Raw genomic sequence first — 25,209 nt, 5'->3', positions numbered from 1 at the left:
GTGATTTGATTATATTTCGAGAATGATTTAAATTAGATGTGAATTATGTGAAAGACTGATTTTGTAAGTTCAGGCTTTATGCCTAGCAGGCTTTGTGCCGGTGAATTATATCAGACTTTATGTCTAGCAGGCTTTGTGCCGGTGAAATGTATCGGGCTTGGTGCCTAGCAGGCTTTATGCCGGTGTTATATACAAGGCTCTATGCTCTATAAATCTTATGTGAGCAATAGTAAAAGCAAATAAATGTGTTAAGAAAGCTAAATTATTCGGTACATGATTTGGCAGGGAGTAAGACCATGAGTTTATGAATTAAAACATGTTGGTAAGCTCGATACATGAATAAATGTTGTGCTTATCCCTACTTATAATGCTTATGTTATATGTATATTTGGTGAACATATTTGGTATACATGCTTAGGCTTTGGCCAAGTAGTTACATAGACCATGCCACGTTAAATTTATAAGTTATGCATTGATATGGTTTGTTATGTGATTAGCCCCAAAAAGAGTTATGTTTAAATACACTAGCTCGCGACTATGGTTGAATGATTTGTTTATATCTTGTGTGATGTTCATAGAAAATGAGTGTGGAAAGTTAATGAAAAGTAAGTTCATATGGCTGAACTTTTATGATTAATCGTTAATGTGGGAATGGTATAATGTATCAATTAGTATAATGTTGTTGAATTATAATTATGGTAAAAATAAGAATAAAATGAGATTGTTTGTTCAAATTAATGGACACGCAGGATTGAGTACATATGTACGGCAATCGGTGATGAATTGATTGGATAAGTCCATGGTGGATCCATGGCAAAATGTGAAAAGTAAGTATGGTGTTTCAATAAAGAACACCATACTGAGTTATAGCATTGTGAAAAAAAAAATTCAAGCAAATTGTGACACCGGGCAGACGATGTACTCAAGTCCGTAATACGATCCTTAATTTAAAAAGTATCTGAAAGTGCAATTGAAGTTAAATGTTGGATTATAAGTTGACATCTGATATTGAGCTCGATTGAGTAAATCCATTATTTGATAGTGTGGTTAGCAGAAAATGTTGCATTATATATATATAATGTGAAGAGTTATAAAAGCATGTTAATAATTTTGAAAGTTTTAAATTTGAATGAAATTTTGTAACTCGGTTTAATAGGTTTACATGTGTAAGTGTTCTGGTAATGCCTCAAACCCTGTTCCGGCGTTGGATACGGGTAAGGGGTGTTACATACCCATAGTGTATTTCAGTCATTTGACTTTTGTAACATGTGACATATGTTTGATTTGATTGTAACTTTTTGATTAGCTAAGGTTAGCCATGTACTTAGCAGTTTTTAGTAGGTTTTAGGTTATCATTAAGCTGATGTTACAGGTTAGTTACTTGCACAAGCAAGGTTTATTTTTTCTTTCAATGTAATAGAACCATATATGTACATGTTATTTTTGCTTAATGAAGTAATGAGATAAGTCAAACTTCTTTTCTCCTTCAACATCCGATTCTTGCTTCTGTTTTTCATCTTTCAACACAAATTTTAGTTGTTTTTGATCCTTGGTTTTGACTTTAAACTCAACAACATCCTTAGAGGCAATCCCACAGTTAGGCTTAACAAAAAGTTCAAATAGACAGTTTGCCTAGTGGAGATTAGATGAAGCTACAATAGGGTGTCGTTATTATTACTGCCCAAAGCACTTGTAAAGAGTTCCCTCGACCCCTTTTCACCATTACACTCCGTTGAAGGCCTTGCAAACTGAGGTCCTAAATGAGGCTTAATGTAACACCCCTTACCCGAGACCGTTGTCGGAGTCGAGCACGAGGCGTTACTTAACTTATCTTACTAATTCGGAGTATAAAAACTTGTTTGAAATTTAATTTCACTATTTACTGCAAATCTGTCCAATCGTGCAGCAGTTACTAAATTAATTATAACTTGAGTTACGGAACTCGAAATTTAATTCCGCAAATTTTCCCTGAAACTAGACTCATATATCTTTCTACTATAAAATTTTTAGAATTTTTGATTTAGCCAATTAGTACAGTTTATTAGTTAAATTTTCCCCTGTTTCACTACTTGACTGTCCTGACCTCTTGCCACTAAAAATAAATTTTCTCACTATATGATTTTCATATGATGTTCTCACTTATTTCTACAGAAAATAGACTCAATAAGGAATCTAAGAATGTAAAATAAAACTCATAAATATTTTTGTATAATTTTTAATGATTTTCTAAACTCAAAACAGGGGACACCAAAAACTGTTCTGACCCTGTGTCACGAAAATTCACATATCTTAAAATATAAAACTCCTTTTGTTAAACCGTTATTTTTCCATGAAAACAGACTCAACAAGCTTTAATTCCATATATCATTCACCCTCTAATTCATTTTATACTATCCTAGGTGATTTTTCAAAGTTACATCACTGTAGCTTCTTGAAATCTGTTTCTTTGCAAATTTTTACTCTTTCATGATTTCCATACAGGATTTATCATCTAAACATACATATTACCAAACATATTCATACTTAACCATTTTAAAAGCCAAACATTATCACATACTCACACATCTTCGTTTAGCAAAATCATAGATACAAACATTCAAATTGACTAATTCCTATACATCACTTAGGTATAAACATTACTTAGGTATATATATTACTTAGGTACATGCCACGTTATCAAAAGAAAGGTACATCACTAAAGTTTCTCTGAAGTCGGGATTACTTTGGATGCTGGAGCGACACTGGCTTTCTACTAACCTGCGCACGGAAACAACCGTACGCTGAGCATGGGAATACTCAGTGGTATTACCCTAATTCAAATTTATAACATTAATCGATAATTTATATACATTAAATTTGTATCTACAATTATTCATTAATTATCTCATACTTTAAATCAAGTAGATCATTAATAACAATAAGCAATAATTCAAATCTTGTATAAAATTGTATTCAAATTAACTCATACACTATTTCTTAATACAATTTATACCATTAATCTTTCAATAAACATTTAATACATTAAACCAACTTGTTTCAACAATAACAATGATAATAATAGCTATCTTTCAATTCGATTCGTTCATTTATAATCAATTTACACTTATGATCTTTTAACACTCAATTTGTACATTAAATCCATAAATAAGTTTTAATAACTTGTATTAAAATTTCATATTATTTCACTATTTCAAGTCATTTTATTTTCACTTCTCATTTCTCAACAATAGCTATTTCAATTTGCTTTTCTTTACTTATAATTTTACATCATCTCATACTATCAAAACCATTTCATGAACTATATCATTATCTATTTCTTGAACCGCTAGTTCATACATTTTATTTCCATATGTCAATTTAATATCTCATTTTGATTCATATTCAAGATCATTCAATAAAATTTATATTATCAAAATTATCCATTTACCCCTATTAACTTGACTCGGACTTTGGCGGATACACGGATTCCAACCAAACACACCAGTAACATTAATCAGTAACGGTAACAGTGTTCGACACACAAAGTGCCGAATCGGTAACGGTAACAGTAACAGTAACAGTATTCGACACACAAAGTATCGAATCAGTAACAGTAACAGTATTCAACACACAAAGTGCTGAATCTGTAACAGTAACGGTAACAGTAACAGTAGTCGGCACATACGTGCCTGATCAGTAAGCCGGCAAATACCCCGTACTTTTCCATATCCTATGGCATGCCAACTATATCCGACTAGCCCGACTAGTTAATAGGGTATTTAATTCACTTTTCAGTACAATTTTCGTCTTAGTTCAGTATCAATTATAAATTCCTTATTTCAATCATTTTCACAGTATTATAGTAATTTATTACTTCAGTAATTTTATAATTCAATGCATTATACATAACAATATTCAGTATTTTCATAATTCACTCGGTACTCAAAACAATATCCAGTATTCCCTAATTCAGTTCAGTATCAGTCTCACATATCAATTTCCACTTTCTCAATTCAATTCCAATAAAATCCATATCAATCACCAATTTCAATATTCCAGTTCAATTCAATGATTCAATTCAAACCATTTCAATTTCTATTCAATAATCACATTTCAATTTCACTTTCTTAATTCAATATTCATCTCAATTACTCACATATAATCACAATTCAATCTAATTTCATTCAGTTCAATATCAGTACTTAATCTCAATAATTATATTCACTAGAAATCTACTCCATTCAAAGAAATATTATCATACCAAATTTCTTACTTTATTTATTTACCATACATTCTAATTAAAACACAATAATTAATAATAATTAGATTTGAATTATGATAATACTAACCGAAATTTCTCTCGAGTCAATCCTTGTCCACCTTCTCCTTTCCTTTCTCGGATAATAACTCTTGCACGACATTAGCTACGTAATTAAACAATTAAAAATCATTAATACACAATTTTATTAAAATATTTCCTTTTGTACCTAAACTTTACCCAAATTCTAATTTAATCCCTTATCAATATTAATTTTATTTTCCCATTCTAACTCCATATTCTCTCTTAATTCTTACTACAAACTCAATTTAGCTCTTCAATTTCACCATAAATCCCTAATTTCGGGATTCTTTCAATTTAGTCCCTACTTTTCAAAACTTACACTTTATTTTACAATTAAATCATTTACTAACTTCTAACTTGAAATTCAATCAATTTAACCCCCTAACACTTCAATTTATTCAACATGAACATCATCTAATAATCTACTAACTTTCAAAATATCAACATAGATCAAGTAGTATTTATCTCTAGGATTCCAAAAACATCAAAACTAAGAGAAAATGGATTAAATTGACTTACCAAATGAGCTTAGAACCTCAAAACCTCAATTTTCTCTTTTCTTTCTTTCTTTTCTTTCTTTCCTTCTTTCCTTCTCTGTTTCGTCCATGCTATTCTGTTTCTATTCTCTTTTCTATCTTTTATTTCATTAGTTTAATATAATAACAATAAAATAAAATATAAAATTATTTACTTAAATAATAAGTAAATGTGTAATAATTATTAATATATGTATTTTATTTGTCCACATGTCATCATATACCCCATACATTTGTCAACAATTTTGTTTATTTAAAATATAATAATATAATATAATTTATAATATAATATAATAATATAATATAATTTACAATAAAATAATAATATACTTAAAAAAAATCTCAGATTTTATCATGCATATGCCGCCTCATTTATGGGACTTGGCATATTTACCTATTTAGTCCTTTTAACTTTTCTTTAATCTATAATTAAACTTTTACCTTTGTTGCAATTTAGTCCTTTTTAATCAATTAACCATCGGAACATTAAAATTTCTTAACGAAACTTTAATACTACCCTAATGACACTCCGTAATTATTTATAAAAATATTTACGGCTCAGTTTATAATATCGAGGTCTCGATACCTCGTTTTTGACCCAATTTTCCGAATAATTTTTTTTAAATCACAAAATTCGTTAATTCAAAAATATTTCTAAAATCACGCTGAACTTATAATTATTAATTAATAAATTTTTCTAATATTTTCATCAGATTTAGTGATCTCAAATCACTATTCTGACACTACTGAAAATTGGGCTGTTACACTTAAGAGTTGTTTGCTACTCCTCCCTTAAGATCCAACTTGTGGAGGGAATCAACAGTGGAATGCCTATATCACAATGATATATAGGCCATTCCACTACAAATTGCGCTTAAAGGTCGCAATAGATGAGACTATAAGAAATAGGCAACACATTGAAGAACAAACTGACCTGAGAAATCCTTAATGGTGAACACTTTGGAGTTTAAGAATATTGGTGCAAGATATGATAAAACCTTGAGGAGGGCACATATTATGAATTTTGCCTTGAGATATTAAAGAACGACGAAGGGGAAAGAGACTAGGTTCCCCTCAATGTTGAACCCTATTCTTTTTTTCAAAATCGAAGACAAAACAAGGAGGTTCCGCCCTCTTTCCAAACTCAATTTTTAATTAAACTGGAAATTAATTCCTAGTGTTCTACTCCTTCATAATTTCTTAAAATATAAAATTAAATATTTATCTATATAAAATATAAGAGATAAAACTCAAGCTTAATTAAACTCCTAATAGCTATCCTTACAAATGATATTTAAATAAAAATAAAATAATTCTAAAAAATATTTTGAGTCTTTCATGCCCAAAATTTTCATGTGAGTTCATATTTTTATCTGTTCTCCATATTTTGAACTTACATTGCACCTACATAGAAATTAAACGATAAACAATAAAATTAATAGCACCGTGCACAAAAATTTATCAAAATAAAACACATAAATATGTCATTTTGAAGCACTATATCAAACCCTAAGAAAATTAGACACACCATTGACCAAAGCGATCACAAACATGATAGCCTCGCCCCACTTTTCAAATCTTCTCAGTAGAAACTGTTTGATTACAAAAACAAATTATGTACTATGTAAGAAATTATTTAATCAGGTAATATATTGTAATGGTGTTACGCAATATATTAATGCATAAAATGTTGTAGTAAATATTGTAATGAAGTAATGGTTTTTGTAATAAACCTAAAACCATAGGATGATATACATTGTAAGATAATTTGTAAGTAAATAAAATAATATATATTGTAATTACAATAAATATTACAATTATGAATGCTAATTGTATTAACACTAGTTACAAAATACATAAGAAATTGTGTAAAATTTAATTGTAAGATTTTTATTTTGTAATAAAGTAATTTATTTTGTAACAAGACAAAATATTTGGCCATTACAAAAAATTTAGTCAAAACTTCGTAATCTGAAAAGACATATTGTAATTTATTTTACAAAATATATTACCGCAACATGAGATATTTTATAATAACTTGCTACTTGCTTAATGGAAAAAAACTTACTCTAAGCTTATGGGTTGTAGTAAAAGCCCTATTTTAATATGCATCAAACGTTAATATTACAAATAAATATCTTCGAAAATTGTACCATTAACTTGGTTATTGAATATTTTGTATATTTTCTAAAACAATATTCACCCCATGGCTTGCTGTTCCTTTTCCTGCTGCAGGTAAATGGTTGTACCAGAAAAATAGGGAAGTCTGTTATCCAAGCAGTAGATTCTGCTGGCCTTCACATTGTTCCTGTGTCTTTTGGTGCGGAGGAGTAGCCTGGACAAACTGTTGAACTGTGCAGGAAAAAGATTCTTGTGCATGGTCCTTCTGAAAGAGAAAGCATCCTTGCTTGTCTTTCAGGAGTATCCAAACCTGATCGTGGTAGACTACACCGTCCCTGCCACAGTTAATGGTAACCTATTCAGGAACATGCATACTAAACTACATCATATTTCATATTTGATGAATAAAGAAACTAAAACGAACTTGAGTGAGAAACATTTCGATAGCGTGTGGAATAATGTCTCCAAAATCTGAAGTGATACTGTGGTGATATTCCATACTATGATTGAATTACTTTCTTCTCAGCTTATCATTAAAAGATTTACAACTTGTTAAATAAATTTATGCATGCAATTCAAGTCTGATTTTATGATTTGATCTCTCAATCAATTACCTTTTTAAACTGTTTATAGGATTGGGGTGTTTGATAAATACAGATAATGCTGAGCTCTATGGCAAAGTTGGAGTACCTTTTGTTATGGGCATGTTGAAAATTGGCCAACCATGCTGCTGTGATATTTTTGGTTGAAGTGCATGCAGCTTGTAAACATGCTGCAGCACTTATGCTTGCTGTAACAGCAAGGTTTTCTCTTTAGTTTCATTGTAATCAAACTAGTTGAAAATGAACAAGTTGATGACAACTTGATACATTAGGTGTTGAATGACTAGTTTAGGTGGCTTGTTTATGTGTACAAGCTATGTTTATCAAGTTACTAGGCTACTTAGTGGTAGTAGGTAGTATTTGGTGATGTATTTTGACTATAAATGTATTGTTTTCATATTGAATGAGTAAGCATATCACTTGTGTAAAGCAGATTGCTTCCTTGCTGCACGTTTGTGAGCAAGTAAATTGTTCTTTGTTTCTTCCTCCTTTGTTCTTTGTATTGTTCTCTTCTTTTGCATGCTGCCAATGTTCCAACAGGGCACCACTGTTGGAGACAGGGATCGACTCTATAGGACTGTTGAAGAGTCAAAGGTTTATGCTGTGATCTCGCCACAATGGGGAAACAGATCATCTAACCCTTAATCAGTTGAAATACTATTTTAATAGTTGGAAATATAGATTTCCTTTTTTTGGTTGCTTAATATTGATGGTTTTGTAGGTTGTTGCATTTCTTGCAGCCATGGAGATCATGGCTGAGCAGTTTCCTGGAGCCTTCTCTGGATATAACCTACAGGTACTCCTTTCAATAAGGTTCTTTGTTTTGAAAGTGCTTGAAAGAAAAATATGTCAAATTAGGTTGATTAGGCATAACCAATAGTGTTATAAACAATTGAGGCTGCAAAATACAACTGTTTGAAGCAATATCAAGAAGCCGGTTTGATACATTCTGAAGAAATATCACGACTTGGAGCAGCAACAACAAAACATATGTGTCATATTTTGGATTTTACATTTGTGGATGGATTTATCCATTAGTGTTTACATACAATAGGGAGTTTGTTTGTAACAAGTTTTCTTGGGCTTGTGTTTACGGTTTCTTGTCTTGGTCTTTGGATATGATAGTCCTTTGGAATGCCTTCTTTTTCTTAAATATTATTTCTACTAAGTTTTCTTAGGCACCATCCTTAGTATTTTGTCCTATTGGTTGCATATTGCTAATCTTCAAAGATCTTGATTAGGTGATGGAGTCCCATTTAGCAGGCAAATTGGACACGTCTGGTATTGCTAAGGCTATTATTTCTTGCTTTCAGAAATTGGGGTGTCATTTGACATGAATCAGGCGTGTGGTTCTCACTTATTCTTAATTGTGATTGAAAGAGATATCGAGTTCTTTTTTCTTATTGATTAGGGGTCGGGGAGGGGGGGGGGTAGGAGAATGTTGGAAGATATTGACCCTTAGGAATGACATATGATGATATACATCTGCCAACCGCAACCCACTGATTTTATTGTCATTATAAATTCCCTTTATTATATGGTTCTTTCAAAATTTTGGACTTCTAACTTGTTCCTTTCTTTTTTCCAGATACAAATGATCCGGGATCCCAAGCAGCAGATTGAGATGATGGGAGTAGTAGAAGAGCATTTGTCGGGCCATGCTTGTCATTTGTATCATCTAACATCACCTGATCAAACGTAATGACTTAACTTTTTCACCTGTACCCTACATCTTGTTCAACATGTAAACATCAAATGACCTTTCATTAATCTCCGATTGAAAATTCTTCTGCTGAGTGTCGTTTGAGTTTCAGCATAATGTTTGCGGCAGATCGATATACGCGGAGGGAACTTTTCGTTGCTAAGAAGGTGCAGTTATTTATATTTCTCTTGCCAGTTTGAATCTATTCGAGTGTTTTTACTGTTACTGCAACATGCTCAGGCAATAAAAGGTGGGATTTTATATGCTTGTAGTTATTAACTGTCTTCGACTCTGTGAACTTAAAGTTTATGGCACTAGTGTCTCTATATTTAAATTTCAGAGAAATTAAGCATGCATGCAGTTTGGTTAAGTTAATAATATCCGATTATATTGAAAATAGTGATTAAGGGTAAGGAAAATAGCATTTAAGGATCATATGTTGATTATAACAAATGTCTTGGCGAGATTTATATTCATATCACTGTTTGATAGTGGATAATGTTCAAGTGCAGGTTAAGTCGAAGGCAGAGAAGTGAATATATAATACGATGGACGTATTGCGATAAAAGATGTTATTGTTGTTGGAGTGTATTATTTGGCAGCCCAAGATATGTAGGGTTATGAGACACAAGGCAATTTTGTTGTTCTTTGCATAGTTAGTGTAAGAAATGCAATATATATATATATATCATTATATTGAACAGTGGGTAGGAATAGTTACTATTGGCCCTGCCCTCCATAAAACAGGCTTGGGCGCGGGAGACTTGGAACAGCGGTTTTAGTTGAAGGTTAAAAAACATAATGTGTTGGGATATGATGACTTTTCTGCTGTTCCAAATGGATGTAATTAGAAAAAGTCAAAGAGTCTGAGCTCACCTAATCTGGATAGACTTCTTTCGTTCGGTACAGGGTAATTTACCAATAAATTTTTTTTTTTAAATTATCAAAATGGGTATATTTTTTAATTATTTACTAGAATGGTCCTTTTTCGGAAAATCGCGTCCACATCAGCGCGAGATGCTGATGTGGAAGGAAATCGCGCTCTCAAGGACGCGATTTCCTTCCACATCAACATCTCGCGTTGACGTGGATGCGATTTCGGCCCGCGTGTGAACAGTATCCAACGATCAAAAAAATAAAATACCGGGCCTATTTCGATAAATTTTAAAAATATAGGGCTTTTTTGGTATTTTGAAAAAATAAATTTTGAATCTTTTTGTACTTGTATTTATTTTTTTAATCAATTAACTCATCAATATTACATCAATAGCAACAAGTACGAAAAAGATTTAAAATTGTTACCAACAATATTTAAACCAAGGTACTAAGGGAAAAGAGCAAGCATCTTAATCAATTAAGCTAAACTAATTAACTGATATATTATAAAAATACTGTTATTATCTTAATTATATTACTTACGTTCTAACGATTTATCGGACCTATTCCATACACGTGTCAAATCAGAAAAAATAATACAACAATTCTATAAAAAAAATTCGGTGTTTAGTTCAAATAAATAAGGAAAATAATTATTTGAATGTTTCAAAATTCAATTTTAAACCGAAAAAATTGAAATTTAGGGGCAAAAAATGATCTTTTTCGACGAAAACTGTGGCAAGCCGCCTTCGGCTGTTTGTCAGAGCGTACATCTCAAAAAGTTATTCGAAATAAAAAAAAATCGTCTCAATCGGACAACCGAGCCAAAAGTTATGGCCTTTCAAAGTTTTCCAAGCTAAAAAACATAAACTGTTCATCCACGTCAGCAAATCGCGTCCTCGTAGGCGCAATTTGTGTCCACGTAAGCAAAGCGCGCTGACGTGGACGTGATGTTCTGACACGTCCCCTGACATCGCGCTGACGTGGACGCGATTTCGGGAAAAATGGCTCATTCCGGTAAATAATAAAATACCGGGCTCATTTCGGTAAATTTTAAAAAAATAGGGCTTTTTTTGGTAATTTGTCCACGGTTTCACTCCTTTTACTATATCAATTATAAACTATTTCAGTGTAAAATTTTCATTTCTTTAGTTCAAGCTCGCCCTTACCCATGGTCGTACATGTAATAGATTTTAGATTCGCTCACACATGCCCGCTTCTAATCCTTATAATTAACATTTAAAAATAGTCAATTTTTTTCACTAAGACTACATTTTAATCATTTATGTTTGAAATGTTACGTTTTAGTCACTTATGTTATTATTTTGTTACGAAGTGGTCACTCTGCCGTTAAGCTCCATTATTTCCCTAACGACAATCCTATGTGGCAGTCCAAATAAGTTTTAAATGCTAATTTGGATGTCCAACTGGGACGAGAATATGTTTTTAATTAATTGAAAATTTTAAATTAATTACAACTTGAACTGGAAAAGAAAAATTGTTCGTCTCCTTTTTTTTAGTTTTCTTTTCCTTTTTAACTGAAAAAACTATTCTTATCCAAGTTGGTATTTAAAACTCATTTGGACTGCCATATAGAATTGTCATTAGGGAAGTAATTGAGCTTAACGGCAAAGTGACTAATTCAGTATAAAAAAATAACGTAAGTGACTAAAACGTAACATTTCAAACATAAGTGACTAAAATAGAGTCTGAGACAAACAAAAGTGACTATTTTTATAGTTTACCCTTAAAATACAGTAATTTAAGTTTCCTATAGAATTTATGATTTTTAAGATAAATTTGGTAAATCCCATTAATTTTATTAAATTAATAAGTCAATGAATTATATGATAAAAATTTGGAATATTATGTTTTGGGAATGAAACCAAGGCATTAACAAACATAAATATTTAAATAGACTAGGTTACCAACTTGATGTTTTTAATAAAGATGATGAGATACCCTTTGACTTGTTCTTGGTGAAATAGCAACACATGCAACCCAATCATTCCTAACTTTTTTTATTTTGGACATTAACTAGTCAAATGATGGATGGTTGAGGATAAAGTTATAACTGGATTTCAAAAATATATACATCCTCATATTATTTATTTTTAGTATTAAATAATTTAAATTTCAGTTTAATCCTAATTAATAGAATCAAGATTTTTACCCCAAAAAAGAAAAAGAAATTCTTTTATGATTCATCTAAATTTAAGCTTTGAAGATGTAGTCACCAAAACAATTCCTTTTCAACGCTGTTTTGATAGGAAGGCAAAAGGAAGGAAACAAATGTTTGAATATTCAACTGTATATATGTATATATATACTTTTTTAAATCTATTTTTTCAGTGATAAAAGAAAAAAACATTCAATCTAAGTTTTTTATTCATAATTTAATTTAAATTTCTTTTTCTTTTCAGTAGTTCAGATTAAGTATGTAACACATTATTTCCGACCCCATTTACGGATCTCAATATAAGATGTCACAATACTTACATACTTAACTAAATTTTTCAATCTCTGAAAAACCTTATTGAATGTACCTCTTATTTATTTAAAATCCTTTTAAGATAATAGGTTTGAATAATATATTTATTGTTTGTCACAAAACTAGAATAAAACTTTATAAATGTTTGATAAAACAAACATATTCGTAACGTGTATTACTATTTTTCATTTGAAAAACATGTTCTATAAATGTCCCTCTATATGCATAATATTGCCCTCAGTCTACCACCATGGCACATCCCTGACTTCGTCCCTCTTAACGCACTGGTTCAGTTCTCAAACCTGCATACCAAAAGACGCATATAAGTTTAAAAGAACTTAGTGGGTCTCATTCAATATTACCTTTCAACGATATTGTAGAATTTCTCGACTCAAGGGTTTGGATTCCCTCTCAGACCTTGGCAGATACTTTCGATCTGGTTCTTGATTGGCAGATTACCATACGTCAATCTCTGCACTTAATCATCTTATACTCATCTTACCCAACTGGCGGGTCTTAAACTTCACATCATATTTCAAATTCCATTACACAATTTCTTTACAATTTGTAGTTAGATACGCTTCTCAGAATGATACTCAGCGGATACTACTCTTGACAGATTCTTTTACAAGACCCAACGATTATTAGAACACTAGTTACATCGTATCTTCAAATCAATCCAGACAGACATACTTACTTAAAAGAATACAACGTTTTAATTCAAGCAATAAAATCCAAGATAACTTCAATATAGGACCTAAGAAATTCCAAGTTTGACAAGCACTTATACTACCCCATATTCCAATACATAAGGTTCCCTGTCATAGCAGATCACTAAGGCGGATTCATCAAATGGTTACTCTATCGGGAATTTTATCAGAAAATGCCTCATAGGCATACCCAGATCTCACACAAGGCAGATTAACATCTCACCACTTGATCATTACAGAATTCACTCTACAGATTTTCTAAATAACAAGCCACAAAGGCTTTTCCACAAGATTAGCCACAAAAACTTTTCACAAGATTAGCCACAAAGGCTTCCTAAGTAATCTATTGTGTTTGGCAATATGAATTTGCCTAAACTCAACACTACCTGAGGTTTGCCCATCATCACCCTAGGGACATGCAGCAACCCTATAAGAAAAATGTAGCTCATCTGTTATTTCCAGAATATCTCATGGCCATGGTCTTTCCACATAATTGTCACACTGGCCTTCATGTTTACTGTCCCGACGGGCTACATTACGTCATATCAGCCATCGTGTTTACTATCCTAACGAACATCATCAAAGTACCAACGTGGAGTTTATTATCGTATCACATATTTTTTTTGACACTCCACTCGAAACCCCCTTATCTCCAGCATACATTGTCATTAACCACCTTCAGACATACTAACATCTAGAGTATGAATACTACAACTAAATATATGGATTTGAGGAGGTGTCCGCAAGTATACGAGTCAGGTTGTAATATAGTGCGTTTACAATGAAACACTTGGTAAGTATTCCGAGGATCGTACCCAAAGGATTGTGGTTTGGGGAAAACTGCTATTAAGCCAATTACTAAAAATAATTACTAATCTACTCGAGTCACGAATTAATAGTGTCAATCAAGAAGCAAGATAATAATAATAAACTAAATAAATTTAACTAAACTGAAGTCTACTCCTAGATTCATGTATCGACTTTTCCTATTCCTTGTTTTGACTACGCGAGTTCCTTTTAACCTAGATCTAATTGTTTTACCTAATTAATTATTTATGTAGGGTTCTAATCAATCAATCAGTCGATACCCTAGCAAGATCTTTCAATATGTCCACTAGAATAATGAGTCGACAAGAACTACTTATCTTCCGACATCACAATCTAGACCGGTTCGGGGTTAAAGTGTTCACGGATAGGCCATATCAATTTTGGGTTAATTCCCACCTAAATAACTTCCTAGGGTCGTTAAGCTTAGGGTTTAAGTTTTTCCTCTCCTAAACAGCTAATCCATCAAGAAACTCTATCCTTCAATCAATTAATAAGATTAGAACAGTTGAAACCATATGAGATATGTATAAAGTATAAATTGATTCTAATCTTTACACAAACATTCAATTAAATAATGTTAAAGAAAGAGATATAAAGAATAGAATAAATGAAAAGAGATGCTCATAGATTTATCGATAAAAGCATGGCTCTAGAACAATCTCCACTTACGAGAATCTCACTTCGAAATAAGATCTTCTGATTACAAGAACATAAAAATACACTAAGTAAAAAATAAGAATGAAACTAAATATATTTTCTATCTCCCTAAGATTATGTTTAAACTTATTACAATGGCCTTTATATAAGTTAAACTCGAAATATTAAAGTGCCTAAAATATTCTTGAAGTACTTAGAGTTCGACTAGGACAAACACTCTTAATTTTTCTCAAAAACATAATAAAATGTACAAGAGTTTTTGGGATACGCAGGGGCTTAGTTGCAACACAGGCCTGCAATGTTGCAACCAACCAAAAGGGGTATGTCACGACATAGGAGAGTCGTGTCATGACATCGAGGGAAATTTCGTTCTAAAACTTGTTTTTGGCTTTTATCTTAATGTCATAACATAGGCATCAGTTTTGGCCCAAATAAGCGTCTTTAGCTCCTGACTGGACCTACAAGATCATGTAACCTTATTTAGATATATAAAATGTAATAAAAACTACTAGAAAGTATAAATTACTACTTTAAGCATGAAAACCTAAATATATACTAAGATACTTTGATTTAACTATTAAATAAGCTAAAGTTATATGTAAAAATGATTTAAATACTAGTATAATTCATGGCAGATTAATCATGCATCACTCAAATGATAGAATAAACATATCTGCACGGAGTTCATTCATACTGTCAGTCAAACCTTATTTCTTATCACATAAATTCCCATACACTTTCTATACATTGTCATTACCCTGCAACATAACATACATGTCAACACATACGTATAGATACTTCACAGATAATCATACGAGCAAGAATACATACTATGGTTCCTCAGGAAGACATGCTTATCTAAGTATACGATGATCATACAAAGGATCATGATATTATTACATGAAGGAGACGAATTCAAAGACTTACCTTAACCTCGGCCTGGAGTTTCTGTTTCAAACGTTCGCCCAAATCCAACATCAGCAACTATTTAAAATATTATAAGATTCCCATTAGAATCCCTATCACAGACATGTTGCTAATATTTCAACTACATGCGACCTCCATACAAGGCTTTCTTGTAACACCCATCTCTTCCATAATTGTAACGTACAAAGTTATAAGACTTACCAGAATGTTGAATCATCTACTGATTAAACTAGATCTTAGTTTGATCTTAACGAAGAAGAAAATATTGAGGTTAAAAAGAAGAACCTAAACATTAAGTAAGAAGAAAAACTATCTAAAATGTTCCCCTCCTATAAACATACGTTCGGTCCCCCTCATGTCTTTACCAAATCTAGGGTATGTAAAAGAAAATCTGGCAAAGGTTAACCTCACTATTGACCAGTCATGGAGAGAGTCAAATCAATCCATTTGACTTCTGTCAAAGCTTCTTGCTTCTTTTTTTCTTCAGTTTACATTTTCTTTAGAGGTAATTTCCCATTTCTCTTTCTTTTTCATTTATTCAAAATGGTTCAAACAACTACACGCGAAAGAGGCCGTGGTGGTCGTGGCTAGAGTAACAGAAATGACAGCCCTAGAGATGTAGTTAAGATTGGTCATGATAATACCCAATGTGTGGCTGCTCCTATATATGAATGTAGCACCATCGATGAAAAGCTGGTTCGATACCTAGGGCCCGAGGCATCTTTTGATAGAACTATGCCTTCGACTTTCAAATAGTGTAAGGAGAGTGTCACCTAAGTGAAAATACCATGGGGTTTATCATTCCCTTTTTCTTGTTCGAAGTTCGCTTCCACCTGTCTCTACACCTCTTTTTCTGCTTGGTGCTCAATGAGTATGGTATTACACCGGGGCAACTCTCTGCCCTATCCTAGTAGACACTGATGGCCTTTTTCATAAACTTATGTATGCATCGTGAGTTGCCAATACTTGGTGTATTCCAAAAGATTTACCAGTTAAAGGTAAAAAGACAGGATATCTCGATTGGAAATGCCCACTTCAGTACACTCTAGGGTTTTATGCCCATAATCCAGAATTAGACCTCAAACCTGCATATTAGAAAATACAAGTTTGTAAGGGTCACCAGTAAGCTCAAAACTTGGTTTGGCTTTCCCACCTACTGGTCCCTACCCCGAGAAAACATCTACGTACAAAGTCAGCTTGTTGACTCAGGGGTTGCTTGGAAACAATTCAAACATTTAAGGGTAGGGCGTGTTCTAGAATTGGGAGAAATTGTCATTGTCAAACATGTCTTCCAATACTGTCTGCAAAGTCTAAGTCCCAATGGCGGCCAAGCTAATGAAATTCTATTATGGGCGGTTTCTCAGAATGTCCCTTCTACTAAAGTAGCCTAACCCAAAAACTCTAATAAATATTTGGCACGAATTCTAATAGAGAGGATGAGGGAGCCTCCCTTCTTTTTCTATGATTATTGTGGACTGCATTCACTCTAGTGGAACATTATTTTTCATGGTACGTCTTCCACTCCTTCCAATCAGGTTAATTCTCATGTTTATGTTGCAAGGTCTATGTCCAGTTCTTATACCTCTACGCTCGTTCTAGCAGTCAACATGGATGTCTTAGCTTTACTAGACGAGGTTCGCGGGAATGAAGGTGCTACCGTTTCCCCACCAAGAATAACGACTGGTAAGAAAGATCAAAAGAGGCCAAAGGTGGAGGGAAGCACCCAACATACAAAAGACAGTGATCGCCCACAGCTGGCTCAACGCATACTTAAGAAAGGGTTTGCTTCCTCGAGAGCCAACACTCCATTTGTTCCTGCCCTACTTACGATTTCAACTCTGCCAGTAGAGTCCGCTAATTCGACAAACTCTCCAATCTACGCCACTGAGCCTCCTGCGGCTGAAATCCCTCTAGAAACAACACGCTAAAACCAGTCAGAGGCTCTTCTTGGCTCCATGCCCACCAATGCAATTGGTCCCCATATTTTATAAAATTTTTAATTTTTTAAATTTTTTCTTTATTTTCCATTTTTCTTTCATGTGGCACGGGCAAAGAGATTTCAATTTCATAACACAACACCTTTTTTGTACAAAGCCAGCCACCATCATCTACTTATTAGAGAAAAAAAACATATAATTACTTCCACACTTAAATTGCATCTCAATTTTAAGTTCTCAAAAATTAAAATTAAAGAAAGAAAATAGGGTATCCAAGGATGAAATTTCGATCTTTTGGTTTCTTTTTTACAAGAACAATTGATTGATTAATTTCTTAAAAGAAGAAAAAAAGGATGAGAATGAAGGTCCTAAGCAAGAAATCTGGGCCCATTATGGAGCTCTGATGTTTGGATTATTGATTCTTTGTGAGTGTTTATAGTACTAGATCTGAGGATTGACGGTGTGATATTGTTTGCATTGCAAGTGAGGGGTGGGGTGGGGTGGGGTAGGGATAGGCTTGAAATCGTGGCAATCTCGACCCCTACTTATTGGACTTTGGAGACTTTTTAGGACATCGATAAAGATGCACCTAGTCCCAAATGTGGCCACACCTTTACCACTGTCGCTGCCACCAAGACCCAGGGTCTTAGGCTTATTCTCTTCGGTGGTGCCACCTCCATTGAGGGTGGCGCTTCCCCTTCTTGTCCCGAAATCTGTTAATATATCTCATCATATTTTATAAACATAAAGAAAGTTTTAACAAATGAAAAATATGGAAAAACTATGTTAAAAGAGATGGAGAAAGGAGGAAAACAAGGGGAGAAGCAAAAGAGAATGAAAAAAAGGAAAGTTAAAGAACATAAAATAAAAAAATTAAATTGCTTAAAATGAAAAAATGGAAACCAATTGTATAATTTAATCTTTTTTTTTGAAATGATGATTTAATGTGCCACGACAATTAATGACTTAGTGACTAAAATGTTATAACATGTTAACGTAAGTTACTAAGACGTAACTTTTCAAATATAAGTGACTAAAATATAACCTAAGATAAATAAAAGTAACTATTTTGATAGTTTATCCTTTTAATAAAATAAAATAAACTTGATTTCTTTTACTAAATTTTAAATTTTAATATGCGTTGAATAAGTAGCTTTCAATTGAATCAGTTGAATGGTATATATTAAATATTTAAATATTTAATATTGATTTAATTAAATGAAGAAGCTTCTAATAGACAAGCAACTTCAATTGATGTGTAAGATTTAAATCAAACAACTCTACCTTAATTAGTAGAGATTAGCTAATGAGATATAATATTTTAAAACAACATTGTTGTGTGGGAGAAAGAAGAGGCTGACAAAACAACATAGAACAAGCATTGGGGTGTATTTTTATAAGTGATAATTATGTTATGATTAAATAAAATTCGATATGCCTATATAGGTTGTGAAACTTTAGCACTGGTTTATAGAAAACCAGGGAAAGTCTTTACTCCAGTTTAGACTTTGAATGAATAGGATTATCTCCCTCCAAACACTTCCAATTATAATATAAAATTACTTTTGGAACTCATCATAAATCCTTACATAAAATTCATATTAAAATATTTTTAAAAATTACATCTATTCTAAAAATAATTTAAATTCCAATCACCCTTATAATAAAATTAAAATAAACATGGAAAACAGAATGTTGTAAGAAAAACATAATAATATATTCAAATTACAACTAACTCTAAAGTCTAAACATATTATTCAACAATTACTTATTTCACACTCCAAGTCTCCTTCCTCAGAGTAAATACTAAGAACTTTCCGATTGTACAACTCATATGGGGTTGACCAAAATTGTTATTTTTTTACATTTCCCTTTTTCCCTTATAAAATCACCTCCATCCCCGCCGAATTTCATACTTATACCTCCATCTCCAGTTGTATGTTATTCATCATATAAACCAGAAACCTGGTGTTGATTTCAGTAGCTAGCAGCTAGCATGGGCTCTACCCTTTTAGCCTACTTTTTAATCCCAGCTGTTTTTCTTGTTCAAGTAACCTGTTTTCAGTTCAATTTTTCAACTTTCCAGAAAGAAGATGAAAGCCAGCTTACCTTGAGTAGGAACTCTTACATAGTTCTTGGAGCTATCCAAGTTACTCCCGATGTTAATGGAGGTTCCATGCAAAATTTGTCTGGACGAGCTCTGTATAAGAAACCATTTAGGCTTTGGAAAGGCAACCACACCACCATTGCTTCTTTCAATACAAGTTTCGTCCTCAATATCCGCAACCAAACCTCTCCTGGTGGCGAAGGCGTTGCCTTTTTAATAACCGGCAACTCCAGCCTACCGGACAACAGCCAAGGACAGTGGTTGGGGATGGTAAATGCCAATACAAATGGTTCTTCTCAGGCCAGTGTGGTGGCGGTGGAATTTGACACCAGGAAGAGCGACGACCAAGATATGGATGGCAACCATATTGGGTTAAACATAAACAGCATCCACTCAACCAAGCAAGTTTCTTTAAGCAACTACGGTGTTAACATTTCGGGACGTGAGGATTTAAGGGTGCATCTTCGTTATGACGGCCAAAAGTTGTCAGTTTTCATTGGGGACAACCAGACACTTGTGCTTTCTCAGTCTCTTGATCTCTCTACTCATCTTCCGGAGAAGGTTTTCATGGGATTCTCTGGTTCAACAAGCAATGAAACTGAGCTCAACTGTGTGAAATCCTGGGCGTTTTCTGGTACCGATATAGGTGGAGATCGCAATCTACGGTGGGTTTGGATCATGGTTCCAGTGGCAAGTGTGGGTATATTAGTTGGGGTTGCCATGTACTTGTGGTTGAGGAGGGTATACAAAGAGGAAGATATGGAGGGTCAGGGTGCTCGACTTCAAGGGAACATAGAAGATGAGATTAAACGTTCCAATTTGGGTCCAAGGAGGTTTGGGTTAAAGGAATTGAAGCAAGCGACTGGGAATTTTAACCCGAAGAACAAGCTTGGGAAAGGTGGATTTGGAACTGTTTACAAGGGAACCTGGAGAAACAACGACGTGGCTGTCAAAAGAGTGTCCAAGAAATCACACCAAGGCAAGCAAGAATTCATTGCGGAAGTCACTACAATCGGCCACCTCAATCACAAGAATCTCGTCAAGTTAATAGGATGGTGCTACGAAAAGCGGGAATTTCTCCTTGTGTACGAATACATGCCCCATGGAAGCCTCGATAAGTTCATCTTCTGCGATGATAAACCAACCCTGCAGGAGGAATCCACACTCAACTGGGAGCAAAGGCTATTGATAATCCAAGGGGTGGCTCAAGCACTAGACTACCTTCACAACGGTTGTCAAAAAAGGGTGCTCCACCGTGACATCAAATCTAGCAACATCATGCTGGATTCCGAGTTCAACGCCAAGCTCGGAGATTTCGGACTGGCCAGAACCATCCAAGAGAAAGAAAAAACGCACCATTCGACCATCGAGATCGCTGGCACGCCAGGTTATATGGCCCCAGAAACCTTTCTTATAAGCCGAGCCACGGTGGAAACCGATGTTTATTCCTTTGGGGTTCTTGTGATGGAAGTTGTTTGTGGGAGAAGGCCCGGGAATCAAAGTGAGCTAAACAACTACAACAATAGTATTGTGAATCGGGTATGGGATTACTATAGGAAAGGAAGCATCAGTGGCGCTGCTGATTCCAGGATGGATGGGGACTTTGATGAAAAAGAAGTGGAGTGTGTGCTTGTTATAGGCTTGGGTTGCTGCCATCCCAACCCACACTATAGGCCTTCAATGAGGACTGTGTTGCAGGTACTTTCAGGTGAAGCGGATCCACCCCAGGTACCCCAAGAGCGACCTTCATTTGTGTGGCCAGCCATGCCCCCATCCTTCAACCACATGGATGATTCACTTACAGGAAGTCAACTCACTCCATTTACGGATCTTAGTGGTAGATGAAATCATATCAGTCAAGCCCAATCTCCATCAATGATCCATTTACGGATTTAGTTCTCTTTTGTTTGTTGGAATTTTAAATGTGTTGAATATCAACTTAAAAGTGAAAGTGAATTAAAAGTAAATTGGAGTGCTTGTAAATAGTTTCAGGTAAAATTAAAATTATAAAAATATAAATTATTATGGTTAAAATTACAATTTAATTTCCTTAATAAATTTTTTTGGCTTCGCTCTGCTATAGTTTAAAAATGTCAACATCTGCGACATATGGCTGACCAAACACTAAAACCTAACCAAAGAAACTTACGCCATCGACTATTTTATAATGCCAATGAGCAGCAAATCACTAATTAGCAAAGGTAGACGACCAATGGAATCTATAATTACGAATTAATTTCTTTTCATCTTAATCCCAAAATTTGACCCATAATTTGTAAGCTTCCTTACTTGAAAATATTTGCCACCATTGATACGAGATGTGGGATTGGATGTTCTTGCCAGGTTTTGGCGTTGACTTCTTTTAAGTTGTTTGTCAAATATATCACCAGTCCACAATTTGGAAAATTGCATCTAGAATTGAGAATTAAAATATTTATAGAAAATAGACATTTGTGCAATTTCACGAAAATTTGTTCACCTTCCAAACTTCTTTTACTGGAAATCACCGCATTTGAATTGTACTCATTTATATTTTTCATGATAAAAAAAATTTATTATTGAAAGAAAGAAAGAAAGAGACTCCAACAGCAACAGAGGCTTAAGGGTTTGACCGGATTGGAATTCAGACACAGTGAACTTCAACCTTTGCTATTTCCTGTTTCTCGAGAAACAAACAGAGAAGAGAAAGGATGGTGCTCTCCACATCTCTGCATTCGCTTTGCATAATCCCCCATACCTCTCAATCTAAAATCCCAAGCATCTTCAACCTCCTAAAGTCTCCCTTAGCCAAACCTCACCTCAAAATCAACCCCATTTTCAAACCCTCTTCCCTTTCCCTTTTCACTCAACCATCCAAGCTCAGACCAAAAACCCAAAATTTCCGTACCCCCACCATCCGCTCCCTCTTTACCGGTATCGTCGAAGAAATGGGTGAAATCAAGCAACTGGGTATGGCCGGTCACGGCGGATTCGATCTCAAAATACACGCCAAAACTGTTATAGAGGATGTCCACCTCGGTGACAGCATTGCGGTTAATGGAACTTGCCTAACGGTGACGGATTTCGACACCCATTTGGGAGAATTCACGGTTGGGCTGGCCCCTGAAACCCTAAGGAAAACTTCATTGAGTGAACTGGAACCCGGGTCATTGGTGAATTTGGAGCGGGCTATCCCGCCAACAGGCCGGATGGGAGGCCATTTCGTGCAAGGACACGTGGATGGCACAGCGGAGATAGTGGGGAAACAAGTGGAAGGGGATTCATTGTGGATCAAGGTTAAGACGGATAAAAACTTATTGAAATATGTAGTGCCAAAAGGATTCATAGCTATAGATGGGACTAGTTTGACAGTGGTGGATGTGTTTGAAGAGGAACTTTGCTTTAATTTCATGCTAGTAGCTTATACTCGGCAGAAAGTGGTGATTCCTTTGAAGGAAATTGGGCAAAAGGTGAATTTGGAGGTGGATATCCTCGGCAAGTATGTTGAGAGGCTTCTCAGCAGTGGTTTTGTTGATTCCATTAAAGGCTCACGATTTCCAGAAACTCATAACAAGGTTAGTTCATGCTTCACTTATGTTGCTTTTACACTAGTTGTTGAATCCGGTAGCTACTTATAATTTGCATAAGTGAGAATCAGGTTGATTTAATGATTGGTATGTTGTAGCAAAATGTGTGTGTCTCAAGGAATAATGATGTATGTGTTAGCCAATGTCTGATTCTTGAGGCATTATTGGGGATGGCTTGACTGACTGATGGGGTCTAATTTGGTAGTTGTTCTAAAACCTGATGATTGTCTATATTAGACAGGCATTTTCAATCAGTTGCCAAAATCTTACAACACATCATCATATATGTGAATTGCCAGTGCTTCCTCTTCTGCTTGTCATCTTTCTCCAGTGATGTGTTCCTCTTCATATTTCTCAAAGTATTTGTGTCTGATATTAGTGTTCAATACATATTCAAGTTATGATCTTTCAAATATATTTATTTAGAAGAAATGAAGCATACTCATGTTGGACATATACCCGAATCTAGTACCCGTTCTCGATTTTGGGTTATATAGGTTGCCTTAGGCTTTTTTGGTTGGAAATATCAAAATTACTTTTATTGTAACGTTTAAGTTCATAACCATTTACTCCCTCTCTCTTAATAAATTGGTTAAAATATGCTACAAATCCCTGTACTCTCCGTACATTTGAAATTTAGTCCCTTTTATTTTGAGAAATATAGTCATTTTATTTTTTGGATTTAAAAATTTAAGCTCAGCTGTTAACACTGTTAAAATTCTTGTGTCAAATTTGTTGGTGTGACGATTTGAAAAAAAAAATTGAACTTTGTTGGATGGATTGCCTTTTTTGACAGAATTGATGAAAAATAAAACAAGTTTTAATTCCAGAAGGTAGTGAAGAGGATGGATGGTTTCATTTCAAGGAAAGGGTGGTTTCTCTTTGCACAGCATTTAACCTTCTTCAATAATCAATCAGCCAAGCTCACTTTGGGGGGCTTCAGCTATAGACTTCACCATTCACCTTTGTTTATTTATATCAATTCTGATATTTTGAGACATTGCCCTATCTGTGTTCTTTTTCAGTAAGATATCTGTGTTTGTGTTTGTGCAGTGCTTTACTTACTTTTTCCTCTACATATTTTCATATCTTCTCCTCTTTGGTACGCAATTGAACATAATATTATACTCAATAATAATAAGTTATGGATTTAGGTCAATTTTAATACCTATACTTTTTATATTTTAAAATTTCAACCCTAATCCAAATTATAGTAGTCAAATCCATTAAATCAAATTTTACTATTAGTCGCATAGCATGTATAAGTTGTAGATTTAATCTTTGTTTTCCTATTTTATCTTATTTAATTTTTGGGTAAATACACAAATAGTCACTCAATTATAAAAAATTCTCATTTTAGGCACCCAAAATAAAATGTTTTCAATTTAAACACTCACGTTTCATAGTTTTTTTTATTTTGATCATTCTCTTTAAAAACTTTAACGGAAATTTGACATGACATTTTCAAGCAGCCATTCAAATGCTTTGTCAGACAGTGGACAATGGTTTCATCAACAGCAAGTTTTCAATTTAGACATTCACATTATATAGTTTGTTCATTTTAACGGAAATCTGACATGGCATTTTCAAGCCGCCATTAAGATGTGGTTTCTTCAACAGCAAACCTTCAAACAAAGTGCAAGGTGTTGATGAATGGATGATCCAATCCCATGGAATATCAAGGTGCAAGTTGAAGAAACCATTGTGTATTGTCAATAAAGCGTTTTAATTGCTGATTGAAAATGTCATGCCAGATTTTTCTTATTTAAGTTTTTAAGGGGAGTGACCAAAATAAACAAATTATATGTCGTGAGTACTTAAATTGCAA

At 33.8% G+C, this 25,209-nt stretch overlaps 3 protein-coding genes and 1 long non-coding RNA gene across 5 annotated transcripts; 3 read left to right on the top strand and 1 right to left on the bottom strand.

Moving 5' to 3' along the window:
- Positions 1-2,504: 2,504 nt before the first annotated feature.
- On the bottom strand, positions 2,505-4,961 carry LOC128032784 (uncharacterized). The gene is made up of 3 exons (XR_008189103.1): positions 4,841-4,961; positions 4,329-4,403; positions 2,505-2,757 (listed from the first exon to the last, which is right to left on the bottom strand). It is a non-coding gene; the product is annotated as an uncharacterized LOC128032784 (long non-coding RNA).
- A 3,044-nt stretch (positions 4,962-8,005) lies between these two features.
- On the top strand, positions 8,006-9,983 carry LOC105797694 (4-hydroxy-tetrahydrodipicolinate reductase 2, chloroplastic-like). 2 transcript variants are annotated; one of them, XR_008188955.1, is made up of 5 exons: positions 8,006-8,174; positions 8,302-8,376; positions 9,169-9,278; positions 9,395-9,532; positions 9,795-9,983. XR_008188955.1 is itself a non-coding variant. In XM_052621396.1 (5 exons), exons 1-5 carry the CDS (start codon positions 8,100-8,102, stop codon positions 9,816-9,818), a joined length of 339 nt encoding a protein of 112 aa, XP_052477356.1. In that variant the 5' UTR covers positions 8,006-8,099; the 3' UTR covers positions 9,819-9,983. The 2 variants fall into 2 exon arrangements, 1 of the variants encoding a protein (XP_052477356.1); XM_052621396.1 differs by having other exon boundaries at positions 9,395-9,449.
- A 9,604-nt stretch (positions 9,984-19,587) lies between these two features.
- On the top strand, positions 19,588-21,855 carry LOC105799555 (probable L-type lectin-domain containing receptor kinase S.5). The gene has a single exon (XM_012630188.2). The coding sequence runs from the start codon at positions 19,705-19,707 to the stop codon at positions 21,658-21,660; it is 1,956 nt and encodes a 651-aa protein (XP_012485642.1). The 5' UTR covers positions 19,588-19,704; the 3' UTR covers positions 21,661-21,855.
- A 454-nt stretch (positions 21,856-22,309) lies between these two features.
- On the top strand, positions 22,310-24,427 carry LOC105799554 (riboflavin synthase). Its single transcript, XM_012630187.2, has 2 exons — positions 22,310-23,369; positions 24,178-24,427. The coding sequence occupies exons 1-2, from the start codon at positions 22,506-22,508 to the stop codon at positions 24,181-24,183; spliced, it is 870 nt and encodes a 289-aa protein (XP_012485641.1). The 5' UTR covers positions 22,310-22,505; the 3' UTR covers positions 24,184-24,427.
- Positions 24,428-25,209: the final 782 nt, after the last annotated feature.

The sequence above is a fragment of the Gossypium raimondii genome, chromosome 9 (genome assembly GCF_025698545.1).
Source record: "Gossypium raimondii isolate GPD5lz chromosome 9, ASM2569854v1, whole genome shotgun sequence".
In the NCBI taxonomy this organism is placed as follows: Eukaryota; Viridiplantae; Streptophyta; class Magnoliopsida; order Malvales; family Malvaceae; genus Gossypium; species Gossypium raimondii.
The sequence above is the reverse complement of the archived record's forward strand: the minus strand, read 5'-3'. Positions and strand labels throughout refer to the sequence as shown.